The sequence below is a fragment of the Ptychodera flava genome (assembly GCF_041260155.1).
Source record: "Ptychodera flava strain L36383 chromosome 3 unlocalized genomic scaffold, AS_Pfla_20210202 Scaffold_25__1_contigs__length_14229661_pilon, whole genome shotgun sequence".
In the NCBI taxonomy this organism is placed as follows: domain Eukaryota; kingdom Metazoa; phylum Hemichordata; class Enteropneusta; family Ptychoderidae; genus Ptychodera; species Ptychodera flava.
The window spans coordinates 9,549,062-9,566,113 of NW_027248279.1; the positions used below are offsets into that span (position 1 = coordinate 9,549,062).

At 36.2% G+C, this 17,052-nt stretch overlaps 3 protein-coding genes across 6 annotated transcripts in view; all 3 read right to left on the reverse strand.

Annotated features, from left to right (window-relative positions):
• LOC139125498 (uncharacterized) overlaps window positions 1-8,500 on the reverse strand; it is a 36,753-nt gene extending 28,253 nt beyond the window's left edge. For 3 of the 4 annotated variants that reach the window (XM_070691564.1, XM_070691563.1, XM_070691566.1), the window contains exons 1-3: window positions 6,291-6,404; window positions 5,093-5,170; window positions 3,595-3,710 (exon numbers count right to left, since the gene is read on the reverse strand). Coding sequence is in view for 2 of the 4 variants with exons in the window: in XM_070691566.1 (XP_070547667.1) it covers window positions 3,595-3,710; window positions 5,093-5,170; window positions 6,291-6,348 (252 nt within the window). In the remaining 2 variants the exon portion in view is untranslated. Of the gene's footprint in view, window positions 1-3,594; window positions 3,711-5,092; window positions 5,171-6,290; window positions 6,416-8,300 lie in introns of those variants that run through there. The other variant, XM_070691565.1, reaches the window with a different exon arrangement.
• A 2,734-nt stretch (window positions 8,501-11,234) lies between these two features.
• LOC139125632 (tyrosine-protein kinase receptor Tie-1-like) lies at window positions 11,235-14,645 on the reverse strand. The gene is made up of 4 exons (XM_070691727.1): window positions 14,586-14,645; window positions 12,295-12,406; window positions 11,784-11,880; window positions 11,235-11,523 (listed from the first exon to the last, which is right to left on the reverse strand). Exons 1-4 carry the CDS (start codon window positions 14,589-14,591, stop codon window positions 11,397-11,399), a joined length of 342 nt encoding a protein of 113 aa, XP_070547828.1. The 5' UTR covers window positions 14,592-14,645; the 3' UTR covers window positions 11,235-11,396.
• A 1,224-nt stretch (window positions 14,646-15,869) lies between these two features.
• Window positions 15,870-17,052, reverse strand: part of LOC139125500 (uncharacterized) — a 1,258-nt gene continuing 75 nt past the window's right edge. Inside the window, exons 1-3 of the mRNA XM_070691567.1 lie at window positions 16,983-17,052; window positions 16,397-16,477; window positions 15,870-16,131 (exon numbers count right to left, since the gene is read on the reverse strand). The exon at window positions 16,983-17,052 is cut by the window's right edge and continues 75 nt beyond it. Of these exons, the coding sequence (XP_070547668.1) occupies window positions 15,877-16,131; window positions 16,397-16,477; window positions 16,983-17,052 (406 nt within the window). The 3' untranslated portion in view covers window positions 15,870-15,876. The remainder of the gene's footprint in view (window positions 16,132-16,396; window positions 16,478-16,982) is intronic.

Sequence of the window (17,052 nt, forward strand, 5' to 3'; positions counted from 1 at the left end):
GGATCTGCCTCACTTGGATTATGAGCAATCACGTGATGAGTTCTTTCTGACTTTGTTCCATTCGGTATTCGGTTGGTGAAAGTCGGTGATAATGTTCTATCGTACCCCATTTTCGTGTAATGTATATAGTAGAAGAAAAAAAGAAAATTAATCACATCTTAAATTTCACTTCGTGTATATAATACTTAGAAGAAAAAATCACATCTTTACATAAATATTTCCGTCTGCCTGAAAGATAAATCGATTGCCTGTGTCGCGAATCAATCGAAGAACCCAATATTCTTGGAGATGATGACTTCCATTCATCATTGTCAATCTCCTGAAGACGTTTATGAATTCTAGTCGCTTAAAGAAGTTAGTCTTTTGACATTCCTTCACGAAAGCTAATATGTTATGATAAAGATTATCATCTTTGAGTCGGACACCTGGATTTGCTCGAAGGATATGTCGATTTACCCGCCGAAGTTTGCACCATTCCAATTCGACAGAGAAACCAAACAGGTCTTTATTTTTAGAAAGAAACTTTGCAATATTCTTTTCACCAAACATGTTGATGCGTAGGGAGTGTCATATATTAATACATAATTTTATTTATAATGACTAATGTTAAACCAGTTAAAAATATCCATAGCTGTTCTCCGACAAATCCAACCACCGATCCTGCTGTTTTTAATAGAAAACTGACGAGGGAACCGATTAAACCTGGTATTGCAGCAGCACTTTTTGCGGCCAATGTTTTTAACCATTCGCCAAATTGCTTTACAATTTCTTTCGCTTTTGTATATACTTTGGGCGGACCTGAACCTCCTGTGTTTGCTCCAGTTCCTGCTCCCCCTCCCCCTCCTCCTTTAGTCACAGCCAGGGCAATTGTTGATATTGTCATTCCAAGGGCAGTCAGTATTGCAGCGATTGTAATACCATTTCGTTTAAATAACTCTGTCAGCTTCAGCCTGAGTGACAATTCTGGATCAGAAATTACATCACGAAGAGACCTAGTCGACGCCAGTCTTTCACGTGCCCCACTGATCATATCAAGTTGTACTTCAATTCGATCATCAATTTTAGCTAGTCTTGTTCTGAGTTCGGGTGTAAGTTCTGTCTGCTCTAACAGATTTTCTCTTTCACTGTAAAGCTCATCAAGACGCATATTTGCCATCTTTAATTCATCAACAAAAGCTCTATATTCTGGGTTTAGATTGTTCCATTGTTCGATTTTATTTTCAAAAGCTTGTATTTTATCTGCATTACCAGAAGCATCTTGCCGTAACTCTGTCAGTTTATCTTTGTATATACCCATGTCTTTTGGTGTCATCTTCTCAGCCGGTATTTTATTGTTTTTCACATCTTCAGAATGCAATTCACGACTCACATTTTCGGGCTCTGCGCTAGATCGACCTCCGAGTACATCTCTCATAAATTCATGTCCTCCTTTTCTCTCATTAATGTGGAGAGCTTATAAAATCCACCTCCTCTATCTCTAGACAGCTTGAGGTCTTTATAATACAGCTTTCCATCCCTAATCTCAGATTCCGTAGCCAATATATTTAGTGCATCCGGATCAGTAATTTATTATAGTCTAAGATTGTCTAACCTTATATATTTTGCTTCCTACTCTAAGTTCATCCAAACGACCCACCTGCGGGCTATCGCGTGAGCCAGCCTGGAAAGGATCGGCTTCTGCAAGGGCATTATCATCATAGGAAAAAGTTGTTTCAGCAGTAGCGTCATCGTCATTTACATTTGCATCATCTAAACCCTGGAGTGGTATATCTTCTCCTCCTTCTGCCATATTGTCTTTCTATATTACTACAATTATTTTTTATCCCCCTTACATATACAGTAAAAAATGCACATCTCAGTTGTTGAAAGCGTTGAACAATTGGCTGATTACATAGAAAGAACAAGTGCTGCATATCGACGAAGTTATAAATTAATGGGTCGAATTGATATGGCTCTCAATATTACTAAGGGAATTCTTGTAAGCTCTGCTGTAATAGCGGCAATTCCAACAGTTCCGGTACTGTTAGCCTTAACTCCTATACCTGGTGTTGTTATTGATGTAATACAAGGGAAAACGGGAGTATCAAAAAGAAGAGAGAAGTATAAACATTATTACGTTCAATATAAACAGCTGCTTACACAAATACAAGAAAAGGTGCAACCCTTCGGAACGAGGAGGCTCCGGAGTCAGAACTTATTCAGAACATATTTCATCAGGCGCTAGAAATACAAAAACAAGAAGGATTTAGTCCGCCGCTGGAGCGATATCTACGATATTATGGATTGAATGGATATGAAAGTTAGTTCGTACCGATAGGAACTTCGTGTTCAACATCAGCTAAACTCCGTGACCGGCCGGCCGGACTGACAACACGGGTAAAAAAAAAAAAAAAAAAAAAAAGCTCCTTTATATAGGCTAGTTTGATGGTGATGACTCACACGGAATTTCCCGTACATGTATAACATGCTCAGCAGGGAATTTCCCCGCTTAGTACAGGACAATGCACTGCTGCGTGAGTTCATATATAGGTCAGGGTCACACTTTAGTTACATGGATGGTTAAATTTTCCTTCGCTCCATGTAGATAAATGAATAAAATTGGTGTAAAATTCTTATTTTGTCCTGGAGGTCAAAATAAATATACTACTAATGTACTGTTTGGAAATCTGGGGAAACACTTTTTCCAGCTATTTAGAGCCAATTTTTTGCCTTCAAAAACGAATTGTTCGCTCAATTACCTTTTCTCATTTCATTGCTCATTCCGAACCTCTGTTTTACAAACTGAATATTTTAGATATCTACAAACTGAGTAAATATTGTACTTGTATGTTTGTTTATGATTTGAAACATAACAATCTTCCTCATACAGTTGAACACTATTTTGAGATTCCAAAGCACTCGTATCCAACACGATTAACACAAGTTGAAAATTTTCGTATTCCAGGCTCAAATTTGACAATTTCACAACATAACATTAGGTATGCAGCTGTGAAACACTGGAATTCGCTGCCTGACTATCTCAAACAATTGTCAAGTAGACAAGTTTTCAAGTCTGCATTGAAACATCACTTACTGAATTTACATTAAATCTGTGTTTGTTTCTATCCTCCATCACACTTAAGCTTGTACCGAATAGTTATTAGTATACTCACGGGCCATGAACTCGACTAGTCCTTTTAGACTATTTTCATGGCCCCCACCAGATTTTACAATATTGCAATGTCCTTTTCTTTTTCTTTGACTTTGTACAATTTCAGTAATACACAGTTTTCTGATAATTTTCATTATTGTACATACTGTGAAGCATCTGGTGAAATAAAGCATTCATTCAATTAATTTGGCAATTTTTAATTTCACAGAGAAAGCCTTGATCGATAGTGCAGAAACTTCTGTATCTTTCAACAGATGAATGTAATGTTTAGTTGATTTTCCCATAGTTACTGGTGATATTTTCTTTGCAGTTGCCTATTAGTTGGTAATGGAAATATATATAATGAAGTGTCCTACGTTAGTGTTTGTTTCCAAATGATTGTATGCAATAAAAAAACTTTTATAGCATAAAGATGACATGAATCCATTGATGTAATTAATTACCTGTAGCAATTGGTCTTTCCGCAGAACAATCATTTGCTTCTGTTCATCTGTTTTGTAGCAGTATGGAAAACAGCAACAGAGTAATCTCCTACAACTGTTTCCATGTTCTTTGTTTCCTGTGGACAGAAAACATTTTGTGAATGAGGTAAGGTTATTTTTTGATCAGGTGTGTGAACATAATTTGCCACCCAATAAATAAAAAACGCTTGGCAATAGTCGACCATTGAATAAAAGAGTATTCAACGTAAAATTCACAAAAAATCCAACACGGAGTCTTTTTAAACCTTACGGTAAATTTCACTTACACACATTACAATTCAATGCATTTTAGTTTTGTAATCGAACATGCAATGCTGTATGGACTGAAAGATCCGTTGCTCGAGGGCGCCCTCTATCCTCCCTCGAAAGCCATATCTTTCAGGCAGTCATACTGCTCTTAGTGTGTCTATCAGCCTATTGCCCGACATCTAAAGAATTGCTAATAGGATGGAAATCGAATTTGGTGTAAAAATCTTGCTTTGTACTTTTAACATCAAAATAAAATGTAAATAGCGTTTCAAACTTTACACTGATTTGCATACACTATGTGTCAAGAGGTCAGACATTCTAAGAATGATTGTATCAGATCAGAAGAATTTTGCTTCAGATATTGACCACACAAGACTATGTGACTGTTTTCATATTCAAGTTCATGTGAGGGGTTCATGTAGGAACGAAACATGATGACATTGACTATTTACGATAATGGACTTATACAGTAGTGAAAGACAAGCAGTTTCATGTCAACTACTTTCATATGTGAACATATAATCGTATATTTGAAATGAAGCATTGCAGTGTTATTAAAAGAATACTGCGGGTAATTTGAATAATGAGTCTTCAATATGATGGATTAAAGTATAGAAGGGCCAGATATATTTCAATGAAGACTTTTATTGGAAACATGTAAGTCCATTGCTTTCTTGCATATTTTAGCTTGTATATCTAGTGTCAACCCGCTCATTAAGTTTGATGGATTTTAGAATACGGATATTTCTCATAAAAACATAGTAATGAACTCAAAAGTAGTTCCATGTCAAACGTTTTCAATTTGCACAGTCTTCTTATATATATTTGTAAGAGCAAAGAGCACCATATTATAAGAATTCTGCTAATGATGCTGATCATCACTGATAACTCATAAAGGTGAAGGAAACATGATGTTAATTCAATATTGCTAGTCAGAATGTGTTTTAAACAGATTTAAGGCATAGCCGTTTTCTTCCTTGAAAATTCAAGAAGTACGTGGAAGCTTACCCACCAGATCTTTAGTTACTTATTCTAAAATACGTTAATGCAAAGTTTGATCCTGGTAGGGTTTAACACTTATCTCGACTTATAAGTCCTGATGTCAAACTCTAGAATATTATGTTGATCTGCATTTTGCATGCGTAAGCACGGAAATGCTACATCTTGCATGTTTGTAAATATAAAAAATCAATACAACAACTATACTTACCATTCTGAAGAAGCGGTGTTGTCTCCGTTGCTTGATTAGAGCTATTGGGACTAATTTCCTCAACTTGTTGTACATCACCTGAAAAAATCAAAGATACATGTATAATTTAAATCGTGAGCAGTGATGACGACTAAAAAGAAGATTACAGCACATGCGCCAATGTATGGTTTCAAATCCTTCCTGTATAAGAGAAGAAGTACATATGATATTTTACTTAAATGAGCTGAGATTAAATTTCGAACAAGTCTGCAATAGTAGTTGTGATGTATTAGGTCAAAGGTCACTAAAGGGCTTACAATCGGCATTTCGAACAAGTTTTTATAAGTTACCTTATGAAACAAAAACAAAATCTTCTCCGGACATGTAATCATAGGATTGTAAGTGCACATCACTAATGAGGCGGCGAAATTTTCCTTCAAGTGAAAGCCTCCGTGACCTTCCTTGTGAAAGTAAGTACCAAAACTTTCATATATGCTAATACTTTCCAGGACACTTTAAAGCAGTTTTTAAAGCAATTAGCCCAAAGTTAATTGAAAGTTTTGGATTAAAGTGATTTCACACGGGATCATCCCCAAAACGTACACATTGCAAGCCATCTAGACTGAAAGATTCAGTCGCGTGCGGGCGCTCCGGCGCACTGCGACCTACGACCCTTTACCACGACTGAAGGCACACTGTTGAAATCCTGTTCTCCAACAAAATTTTGTTGGAACCAATCGTATTACAGAAAGGAGGTAATTGACAGTATGTAGGGTGGTAAAGGGTCGTAGGTCGCAGTGCGCCGGAGCGCCCACACGCGACTGAATCTTTCAGTCTACAAGCCATCTTGCTCGATGTAGCATCGGCACGCCTACATCGTAAATTCATTTGCAGTTTTATTTTCTTTAGAATTATAAGAATAAGTTCAGCCTAATGTGATCTCTTTAGTGTAAAAATTTACAACCGTAATCATTTATTGCTTTTTTATAGTAATCATTACCATTAGAATGAAATATTAAGGTAACTACTTTTACCACATACTGCTAAAACAACTGCTGAAGTATTGTTCCTCCAATATGTTTTGAAGAAGAAAGTTAGCATACATATAGGTTGGAAAATCATTGATGTTTTCCTAAATGCTGGTTCTCTTAATCAAAGTTTCAGTTTTATGTATTCCACTAAAGATCTTGAAACTCATGCTACAGTCTTACATGCTTACCTTCTCCACTGTTTGCATCCCGCTTCCCATTCTTTCTCCTCGATGCTGTGTCACTCATTCTTCTTGTCGTATCGCTGCAACTCTACTGTGTAGTAACGGCTTGGAAACTTCTGTGTCAAACCTTCCTGCAACAACACAAAGGTTTGTATTATCTCTGACCTTCTGTTGAAGGGGGTTCAATATATTCACCTAGAGTCGTCAAGTACAGTGCAGTATTAATATTTATTTTTGAAGCTAGCTATAAATAAAGAGCCATACTTCATTGGAAACCATAATACACACACTATAGATGCTCCATTATTGCATTTAAATCATTACATTTCAGTGAAGAACAATAATTGTCCTCATAAAAACAATGTAAATATGTAGACAATGTGAATATGTTTTATTACTTCCCTCATAGGTTGATGTACTATAGATAACATTAGCCACGCCATTCAAAGCTTCATACGGTGAAAATAGGGAAGTCATATCATGATTCAAAATGCAAGGCTGCTGATCAATGGAAACATAGCTATTCCATGAATATAAAGGTCACATTCAATAACACTTTTTATTATTCAATGACAGAGTAGCTACCATATTCTATATGTATTAATGGCTTGATGCAGGGCATTTTCAACAGGACTGGAAATAATTTGGAAGAATCAGATCTTTATATTTTTCAAATTTCTCAGAAGGGTTTGGCGTACTGTTGCTGAATGTATTGCAACATTACAAATTACTCATAAAAAACAAGTGCATTGCTTAAAGAGAAAAGATTGGATTGCATTAGCAAATTAAACCAACATAAGTTCACTATCCAATTATCCCAAATTAGTTCCAATCGTGTTAGTCGAAGGAGGTATCCATTAGGTCATAGTTCACAAGCTTAGGACAATACTTGATATACCGAAGTTTAAATAGGCTTTACTTTCATGTACTGAAGAAGAAAAAGCATAACTCTTTGTGGTGGTCGTTCAAAGCTCGATCTTGGCTTTCAAAAAGTCAGATTTTTATATATGGATATTGTATTTTTTGTTTCATTTAATCTAGCCGAGGTCTTGATTTTATTATTTTATAAGTAGGGTCTATTAGCAAACTATTACTTTCTGTATTTGATCATGCTGCAATAATAGATTGTAGCAACAATAATATTGATTAGTTTCTTAATACCACTGTCATGTTGATTCTAGGTTTCCTGTGTCGTCTCTCCTGTGGTTTAGGTAAACCTGAAGTATCTTGATGACAATTATTCCGTGCAATCGTTAAACACTATCATCGAAAAATGTAGGCTAATCAATACTCTTCAGACGAGATTTAAAAATGAACAATTGTTACACCTACAAAATATGTAGAGCATGAGTTTTGAAATGAATGTGTGGCATATTATCAACAAGATAAATGATTATTCAATATAACACCACAAGTTTATTTCATGTTGCTAGAATTCTTTTTCGGTAGAACTGTCTTCTGACAAAAGCACGTAACTGTAACAATGCCAGCTTACTGCACCGATGCTTAACCGTCACGACAAGTTAACTACACTCGTCATGCTGAACAAATGAATTACCGACTCTCACGCAAAAATGAGTGTCCACGGAAAGGTCACTGGGGATAACCTTTATGAGTCTTTACAATGTAGCTGAGGTGAAGTTTGATATATTGCTTTCGAGGTTGTGGAAACGCTAGAATTCAAAAGATGTAGTTGAAATGATCTGTGTTGTGAGAATATTCTGGAAATGTTATTTGGATGTCATGAGTTCCTTTGTTAGACGATTCCCATCGTAGGTTTCGGCCTAAGCTATACTAGTCAAAATCTTTTCAAATGATTAGCGTTCGAGTCATAGTATTAGTAAATGAAATTTTATCTTTATGGTTACGAGCCGTTTTGTAAAATTCAACATAATTAGCATTATGCATGTTACAACCGAAGCAATCTACTATGTCTGCTATGTCATACATGGTAGCATTTCTCTAGAGATCGATTTATACTTCCTGTTCGCTATGAAGCCTTTAGGTGGTCCCTACCTTACTCGTTACTTTAGTCGTCCGAAGACACTGATCGCAGAGCCTCAAAGTGAAGAAATTGCAGTGGTCTGGTGGCGGCGGTGGTTGTTAGTGAAAAATAGCGTGTTCCTTCCCTCCGCTTGGAGTATCCTGTGGTTGTGAAAACCAAAATGTCCGACCACAAGGCAAGTGTAGTGAACTGTTCTGTGGCAATGTTCGGACAAAGTCCAAACAAAGTGCTTGTGTTTATGGTCTTTACGGTCACCTGATCTAAGGTCACAGTGGGACAACTTGGTGTGTCTTTTGAGTTCATGATTTTCAAAGGACAACTGTTTACCTCATGAGCTTTCATGTCGTGTCATTTCAAATTTTGGTACGATTATCTCAGCATTATCATTCGACATCATAGTTCACTTCTGACTGAATTCTCGCTACCTTAAATAGCTTTTGTCTTGTGATGGAGGGGACAAACTACATGATATTGAGATGCATTGTGGGTAAAAAATCCACGTACCAAGAGAGATAGTGGTTAGATATATGTTGAAGGTATTTATGAGATTACTTTGTTGGAAAAAGTTATGATTGTCGTGAAACAAGGTAAACTTAATTATGTATTCCTCTTTTTAAGGCATTTTTGGCATTAAAATCATGTATAACCTACAATTTATTTTTGACTTTTGTAATGTTATGAGATTTACCCGTTGAAATCCGCCATTGAAGATATGGCCGACCACCTGAGACTTTAAAGACTCAGTTAAGCCTGCCGCACACGAGAGAAATTAGCTGAGCAAAATTTCATTCGAGGCTATTTGCTCAGCTAGTTTACCCTCGTGTGCGGTCGATTTTTCGTGAGTTTTTGTCCTCGCGAGGCGTTGAGCAAAATATCCAACCTGTTTGATATTTTTTGCCTCGCGATGTAAATTCCTCACCGTGTGCGCCGGAGAAAGTCATTCATAGTGTTTGCAAGCTTATTCTCTCTCTCTCTCTCTCTCTCTTCTCTCTCTCTCTCCTCTCTCTCTCTCTCCTCTCTCTCTCTCTCTCTCTCTCTTATGCGGTTACGGTCCTCTGTCAGTAGAATATGGTACGATATTGATCGCCACGGCTAGCAAACATTGACGTCAAACTTTAATAATATTGTGTTACGTGCAGAGAAAACGAACAAAAGGTGAACTCAGCAGTTTCCGTTTAAACAAAATTTATTACGAAAATAAAACTAATTGCTAAGTCAGGGATAGAGTACAAGCTTTAAAAGTGTACAGACTACTTATCTCAGCTGGGACGGCAAAGCTCCAGTCTCAGAGTTGTAACAGTCAGTTTGATGAATGAACAGTCCTTGCAGGCTTGAAGCTGCACAAAGTCCACAGTATAAATCCAGCGTTGACAGTGAAGGTCTTGAAAAGTCTTGAGAATGACTACTGCTGGAGTTTAGTAACACACAAGAGACATGATCCCAAAAGTCTGACTGAAAGCTGTGCACGTCCCTTTTATAAAGGCATATAAGAACAATCTAGAACTTTTATTGACATGCTAATTACTGTTCTAAAATTATCTCTCTTACACAACTAATCAACTTTCCAGAACATTTCAAACATGACTAATTGAATTCAAGGTTGTGAGGTCATTAAGGGCAGTGACCTTGAGAATGTTCTAGACTAATTGAACTCAGGTCATGATGAGTGTGGGGTAAATGACCTACATAACAATTGAAAAACACAGACAACAAGTTGTCAGGTGCTAATGTCAAAATGGCTTATTAATTCATCTACATCAACCCGTTCTCCATAACAGCTGTAACTGCAATAACTTCATCAATAACATAAAATTAATTCAATTTTATCATACATTGTTTTATCATACAATCGTAGAGTGATCAACCATGTCTATACTATTCTAATAATTGTTTATAGTTTAAACACTGAGCTAAAGAGGTAAATATCACGTAAACCATACAAATCTGTACAGCGTTTATGTAAGAAATGTAAAACAGTATAATATACATATTATCGTGTATCTTGCACAGATATCAGTTTGTGCCAATAACCACCATTGTACAGTAAGAGTTTGTTCACGTCCTTTGTTCATGTCATGAACTCAAGTATTATCCAATACATTTAGAAGTCGTGTTACACTCACTTGTGTCATCATAAATAGTACCATTGACGACGTCCGTTATCTTAAAGCAATAGAGGTCTTCTCTACTCACCCTCGGGTAGGTGATTAACGCCGTTGTCAATATTATTACTCATATCTGCACACAAAACATCGCCTATATCTTCCTCATTCCAATTAAAAAAATTTGAAGTTCATACTAAACTCACTTAGATACTAACAACTTGACATTCTATTACTTGTTGTCGATGCACAGCGAAACTCACATTAACACTGTTAGTGTTTATACGACAATAATTGTAGCACTGAGTAAAACAGCAATGTCTTACAACAAAACCTAATTAGATTACAAACGCAGCGTACAATGACAGCAAGTACGATAAAAGTAAAATCAATTTCTACTGATTTTGTTAAATTTTCTACATCAACATCTACTACCTTTGTTTTAGCAGCAGCTTCCGTTGTAATGTCATATGGAAGTACATTTTGAGTATCTCGCTGGGCTGGCACACTAACTAAGTGAGAGCAATGAGAATGCGTCAGTGTCTAAAACGATATAACTATTTCAACAGCAGCTGAACAAGCAGGAGATAGATAATCAAGAATGAAATCTAAAAGTGGTTTGTCATAATCGTAATCGAACTGATGCAAAGGTGAAAAATACAAATGCCAATTCTCTTTCGTCTACGCCAGTGGCATTCGTTCTTATCATATCATAATCCATCATTACGTACTTCAATGTAAATCATTTTAGGCTGTGGCAATACATTACAACAATACTGTATACATGTACGTATTATATTTAGAACTACACATTAAGTCATACTCTACACATATGTCACAGTAGTTTTAACTTACAGCTATGATGTCTCCCCTAAATGTGATGCTGGATAGAGATAAAATATCGTATTGGCAAATAACATTATTTCTCTGTAAGATAAGTAAAAAACACTATAGAAACTATTATCTCTGAAATTAAGACAGATATTTTTTCCATAAATACTGACATCAGCTATTCCTTTCACCATATATTATCCCGCCTTCTGCCCGAAACCGTCGTAAGCTGCTGACAAGGTAATTGACTTTTAACCTTTCATCAGGTATGTCAATCCAGCATGACGTCATAATTTGGTAACTGTGAATAGAACACAGACAAATTTTGTAAGACTACAGTGTGTTGTGCAAACAACGGACATGCATTGTCTAGCTATTGCTAATGCAAGCAATCACTTCCGTAGATATGTATATATAATCATTTGATGACCTGCGATAGAAAATTTTCTAATCACTGGACACGTTATTTCACCCGGAGCCAATGGTCAATAGAAGTGATCTCACACATATATAATGGCCCTGTTTGCACAAATATACTATGACATTTGACTTTGAACTTACAGGGTTTCTGCGCATCCTGGTGGAATGTCCAAACGCTTTCCTGCCTGAATAAAATTTTTGACATCATCTTCTAGCAGGGTTTCATAAGGAGTACAACCTATAAAACAATAGTAATTTTACAAGAACACATGACGATTAAGGGGGCCTACACAAAGCGGGAAATTCTATGGTTCTCGTATTTGTAAGGTATGTTTCTTAGTTTTCCGTTGGAATTCATTTCATGTCCTGAAAGACATCATCACCAGAGCATGGATGCCAAAATATTATGCGAAGACCAACGATGTGGTTATTCTCTACTTCTGTTCTGGTTCGTTTTTCAAATGTGTGAACGTGTTACACGGAATATTATATTCTGAACGCGGAATGTTTACGCTGTCACTAAGTTGAGTTTAAAAATATTCTTTAACTTCTGCTGTTTGTGTCCATATTAATTATGTTACGGAAATCACTGATTTCAGGAAATATATCACATACTAGATTTAAAATTATTTGACGAGATAAACAAACTAACCTAATGAACATATTTCCCAAAGAAGCACACCAAACGACCATACGTCACTTCTTGTCGTATATCCGTTGCCTGACAGTACTTCCGGTGCCATCCATCTGATTGGTAAGTGTCCCTGTGCAGATAGAGAAGAGTTTGTAAAGAACAAGTGATATAGCTTACTATACCAGTCCTTTCAAAATCAGTCACCAGCAGGCCATGCGCTCATTTGTTAAAGAGATCATTATGTTTTAACACAAATATTTTGTTATAAAACAGTGTAGAACATGCAATGTTTTTAATCGCCACGGACACCGTCCAGGGGGACTTATAGGTTTGGTCATCGTCGTCGTGTGTGGCGTCCGTCCGGTCAAGCAGATATCTCAGAGATGCCTGGAGCGATTTCATTCAAACTTGGTACAAGGATTCCTTCATATGTCATACATATGCACGTCAATTCGTTTTTTGATACGATTCAATATGGTCGCCAGGCGGCCATTTTATTACGATTTTTTCATGTACAGAGCCATAACTCAGACAAGTTAACGTTGCAACCGATTTTATTCAAAGTTGGTATAAGGACATTGATCTATGTCATACATATGCTTATTGATTTGTTTTGTGATACAATCCAATATGGCCGCCAGGCGTCCATTTTATTACGATTTTTTCATGTACAGATCCAGAACTCAGACATGTTTCAACCAATTTTATTCAAAGTTGGTACAAGGACATTGACCTATGTCATATATGCACGTCAATTAGTTTTGTGATACAATCCAATATGGCTGCTGTGCAGCCATTTTGTTACACTTTTTTCATGTACAGAGCCATAATTCTCAGGCATATCTCAACCGATTTTATTCAAGGACATTAATCTATGTCATACATATGTACGTCAATTTGCTTCATGATATGATCCAATAATGGCTGCATGGCAGCCATTTTGTTACAATTTTTTCATGTCCTTAGCCAAAACTCGGGCACATCTCAACCGATATCACCAATTGTATTCAAACTTAGTACAAGGTCATTGACCTATGTCATAGTATACATAGGCACATTGATTTGTTTTGTGATACGATCCAATATGGCCGCCGTGTGGCCATTTTTTTAGGATTTTTTCATGTCCGGAACCATAACTCAGACATGTATCAAGCGAATTTATTCAAAGTTGGTACAAGGACATTGATTCATGTTATACATACGTACGTTAATTTGTTTCATGATATGGTCAAATATGGCCACATGGTGGCAATTTTGTTATGGTTTTTTCATGTCGAGAGCCATAACTCTGGCAAGTCTCAACTGATTTTATTCAAACTTGGTACATGGACATTGACTTATGTCATACATATACGAGTTGAATTTTAAACAGTAAGATCAAATATTGCTGTGTGGCGGCGATTTTGTTACGACTTTCTCATATACAGTGCCATAACTCAGATATATTTCCACCAGTATCATTCGAAGTTGATACAAGGACATTGACCTACTTCATACATATGCTCGTCAATTTGTTTCACGTCATGTAGCAGTATCATGTCACTTATTGAAGTTTCGTAATTTAGGGTGATATGTCAAGAAATACTGCATCAAATTTCATGAAACTTTGTACAATTGTTAAACTCACATTGCTTTAACATTAAAAAAGGCATTTATCAGTGTCATTTTAATTAATTTGTAATTGCATATGTAATGAACTTTCCTAATTAGAGTGATGTATCCACAAATACAGTGTCAAATTTGATGAAACTTTATACAGATGTTGATCTCATAGTGTTGTAAATACTGCATCAAACTTTATGAAATATGGTACCGGTGATAATCTGTTAGTGTTAGGATAGTATGCAAAAATGTTTTGCAACATCCTGTTGATTAATTCCTAGTTGACTCATTTAATGAACTTTAGGATGGTGGCCTACATTGGTTTTATGTTTTCATAACCATGGAACTCATTCTTGGCCATTGAGCACCATCTGTATCAAAGTATTTTTATCACAGACCTAATTAATGAAGAGGACTCTATCCTCTCTGAGGACTTTTAATCAAAGTACCCATTAACAAGTGGGGACTGTGTCATCAACGATGACTTGTCCTTAATGACTTTGATTGTATTCGCCAAGTCATTAAAACTATAATCAGAAGCATCAACAGGTAAACAAGTGAAAAGTCGTTAGTATTAACAACAAACAATTAACACACGCTGAACGGCGCTAAATTCATGGGTTTATATGGAATCTGAAGAAAAATTTGCAATAAACGTAGGTTGGATGAGAAATGCATCATGGCATTCCGGCTGGATATGGTGTTACCTTCATCTTTTGTCTGTATCTTTGATCAGTAAGAACAGCACTTGACGAACCAAGACCAGAGAGGTTTACACTTCCACTGACTATCAACAATGATATTCGTTGCCATGATCTCTCTGTGAATGATCTGAAAAGAGAAAAAAATCAATTGTGAAATTTAGGCTATTTAAAAACAACAAACAAATGAAGTAATGTCAATTTCATCTGCAAATGTAATCTCATCTGCTTTTCTTTTTACGGTACAAACTTGTTTTATGAGTAATTTGCAATATTACAACATTCAGCCATACGTCACCTAACATGTTTGAGAATTTTGAAAAATATGAAGATCCATTTATCCCAAATTAGTTCCAATCGTGTTAACAGTTGTCATTGCAGATTACACAGCTAAATAGCAACATTGAAAAGTAATAACGATTTAATTTAAAAGCCTAATGGTGTATACTGACCTTGAAAATAAATTATTATTACAATTGTGTAGCCTACAACAGCCAACAAATCAAACCAAAACAATTCATAGACTCTAAATACCATATATTCAATTGCTACCATGCTGGTGACATGTGATAGTTCAAAAGTACCTTATTCTCGGAAAGAGTCTGCAGACACTCAGCCACATCCAGGGCAAAGGTCAATAGGTCAGGGCCTTTTCCATTATCGGTATCCTTCATGTTTTCTAGAACTTGAAGCAAAGTGCCGTTGGGGGCGTACTCTGTGATCAGATACATAGGATCTGGAACGGAAGGTTATTTTTAAAGCGGTAAAATCTGGAGAGGGCCAATTTAACTGTAGTCTAGTTTATATACACATCTGGGAACATTGACCACTATAAGAAAATGTACTTTCGACGACTCTTATAGCGCTGAAACATGACCAATCTTCAACTGTATATAGTACACTATGAGAATATGGTCATCACAAGCATCTTATTACGGAGAGAAAAACTAAAATTAAAAAAAAGGCTTGATAAATACGTTTAGAAATGTATTGCATATCCTTGTTTCTTACCTTCCGCGATGCTACATCCAAGATATTCCACTACTCCCTTCATCTTTGACAATGACCCCATGACCTCAACTTCTCGTTTGAAGTCACTTTTGTCTCCTGCAAAAATAAAACGATGTCAAAGAATACATTTACAATTTAAAACATATAATCCCATTGAGACATCTTTGGCACGTGTGTTTCGATTTTTCGATTTTTGTGTTGGTATATACTTATCCCATTCGTTCATTTCGCAAATTGAGCTTATAGAAAAAACATGCTTCTTTCCACGACATACCTTTGTCAACTTTCACGATGACGTCACTGACTCCATCTTTCCCGCCAATAACCAGGCCTCCCCTGTCATTGTCTTACTAAAACGTTCTTCACAAAGAATGTCCTTCAAGTAAAGACGACTTCTAGAAAATTCCCGCACAACATCTCCAGACTTCAAGTACACATTGTCTTTGCTCTTGTTGTCTTCTTCAAGACTTGCATACGTAGATTCCATGTCAAAGTCGATATACTCAGGACTTTCAGGTACGTTGGCATTGCCAATGCGTAACTACATGGAATCAAATTATAGAAATATTTTATACACAGTATTTGAAACACTGCTGTCTCCCCGTAGTAAAACTTAACGTCTCCCTGTATAAAACTTGACTTTATGTTTGGAAGATTCTTTTGCCAGATACAACTATTTCTCGTCGAAAGAAGAGATTGTTGATGACTACAGAAAAGCAAATCTTTGCCCAAAACGTGACCCGGATATATCTACTCCGTAAATTGCTGTAAATGTCAACTTATGCATTTAAAGAAATCAAACTTACATGTGTGTATGACGACTGTTGGAAATCCCTTTGGAGACCCTGGTATGTACTTTCTGGCAAATTTTCTGATTTTTTATCTTTCTGAAATATAAAAACAGAACACTGGAATGAAAGACCACAAACAGTTATAACCGATTCTATTTCAGATGGACATGAATGTAATCCTTTACGTCGACTTGAATTGACAGTTACAATTTGAAAAGATTATTTGTAAGCGTTCAACTAATGTGGGTAAAAGCTGATTTACAATATTAATATTGGTTCGATATATGGAAAGAAAGACTGAATAATTTAACATGAAGTGCAAATGTGTAACTAGAATGTAAATTGTGTTCTAAAAAGCCCTATGCTTGATATCCCGTTTTGAGTTAATGCTATTTTCGAGGATCAGTAGTGAAGGTGATGTGTTTGTACGAAACAAATATTGGTAATTTCAAGGTGCTTATATTGTTTTTAAATGATTGTCATAAAAACGCAGCAAATAAAACACAAAGTGTAATAATGTAAATTGCTGGGCAAGAGTAATTGTGTACATGTGTTGCCAATTAAGAATGTGGTATATACACTTGACATATTCAAGCCTTACCTTTTTCACTAGAACTTTTAAGCCATGACCATTGATAAACGATAAGCTGAATGTCAAGATGAGTAGTGCC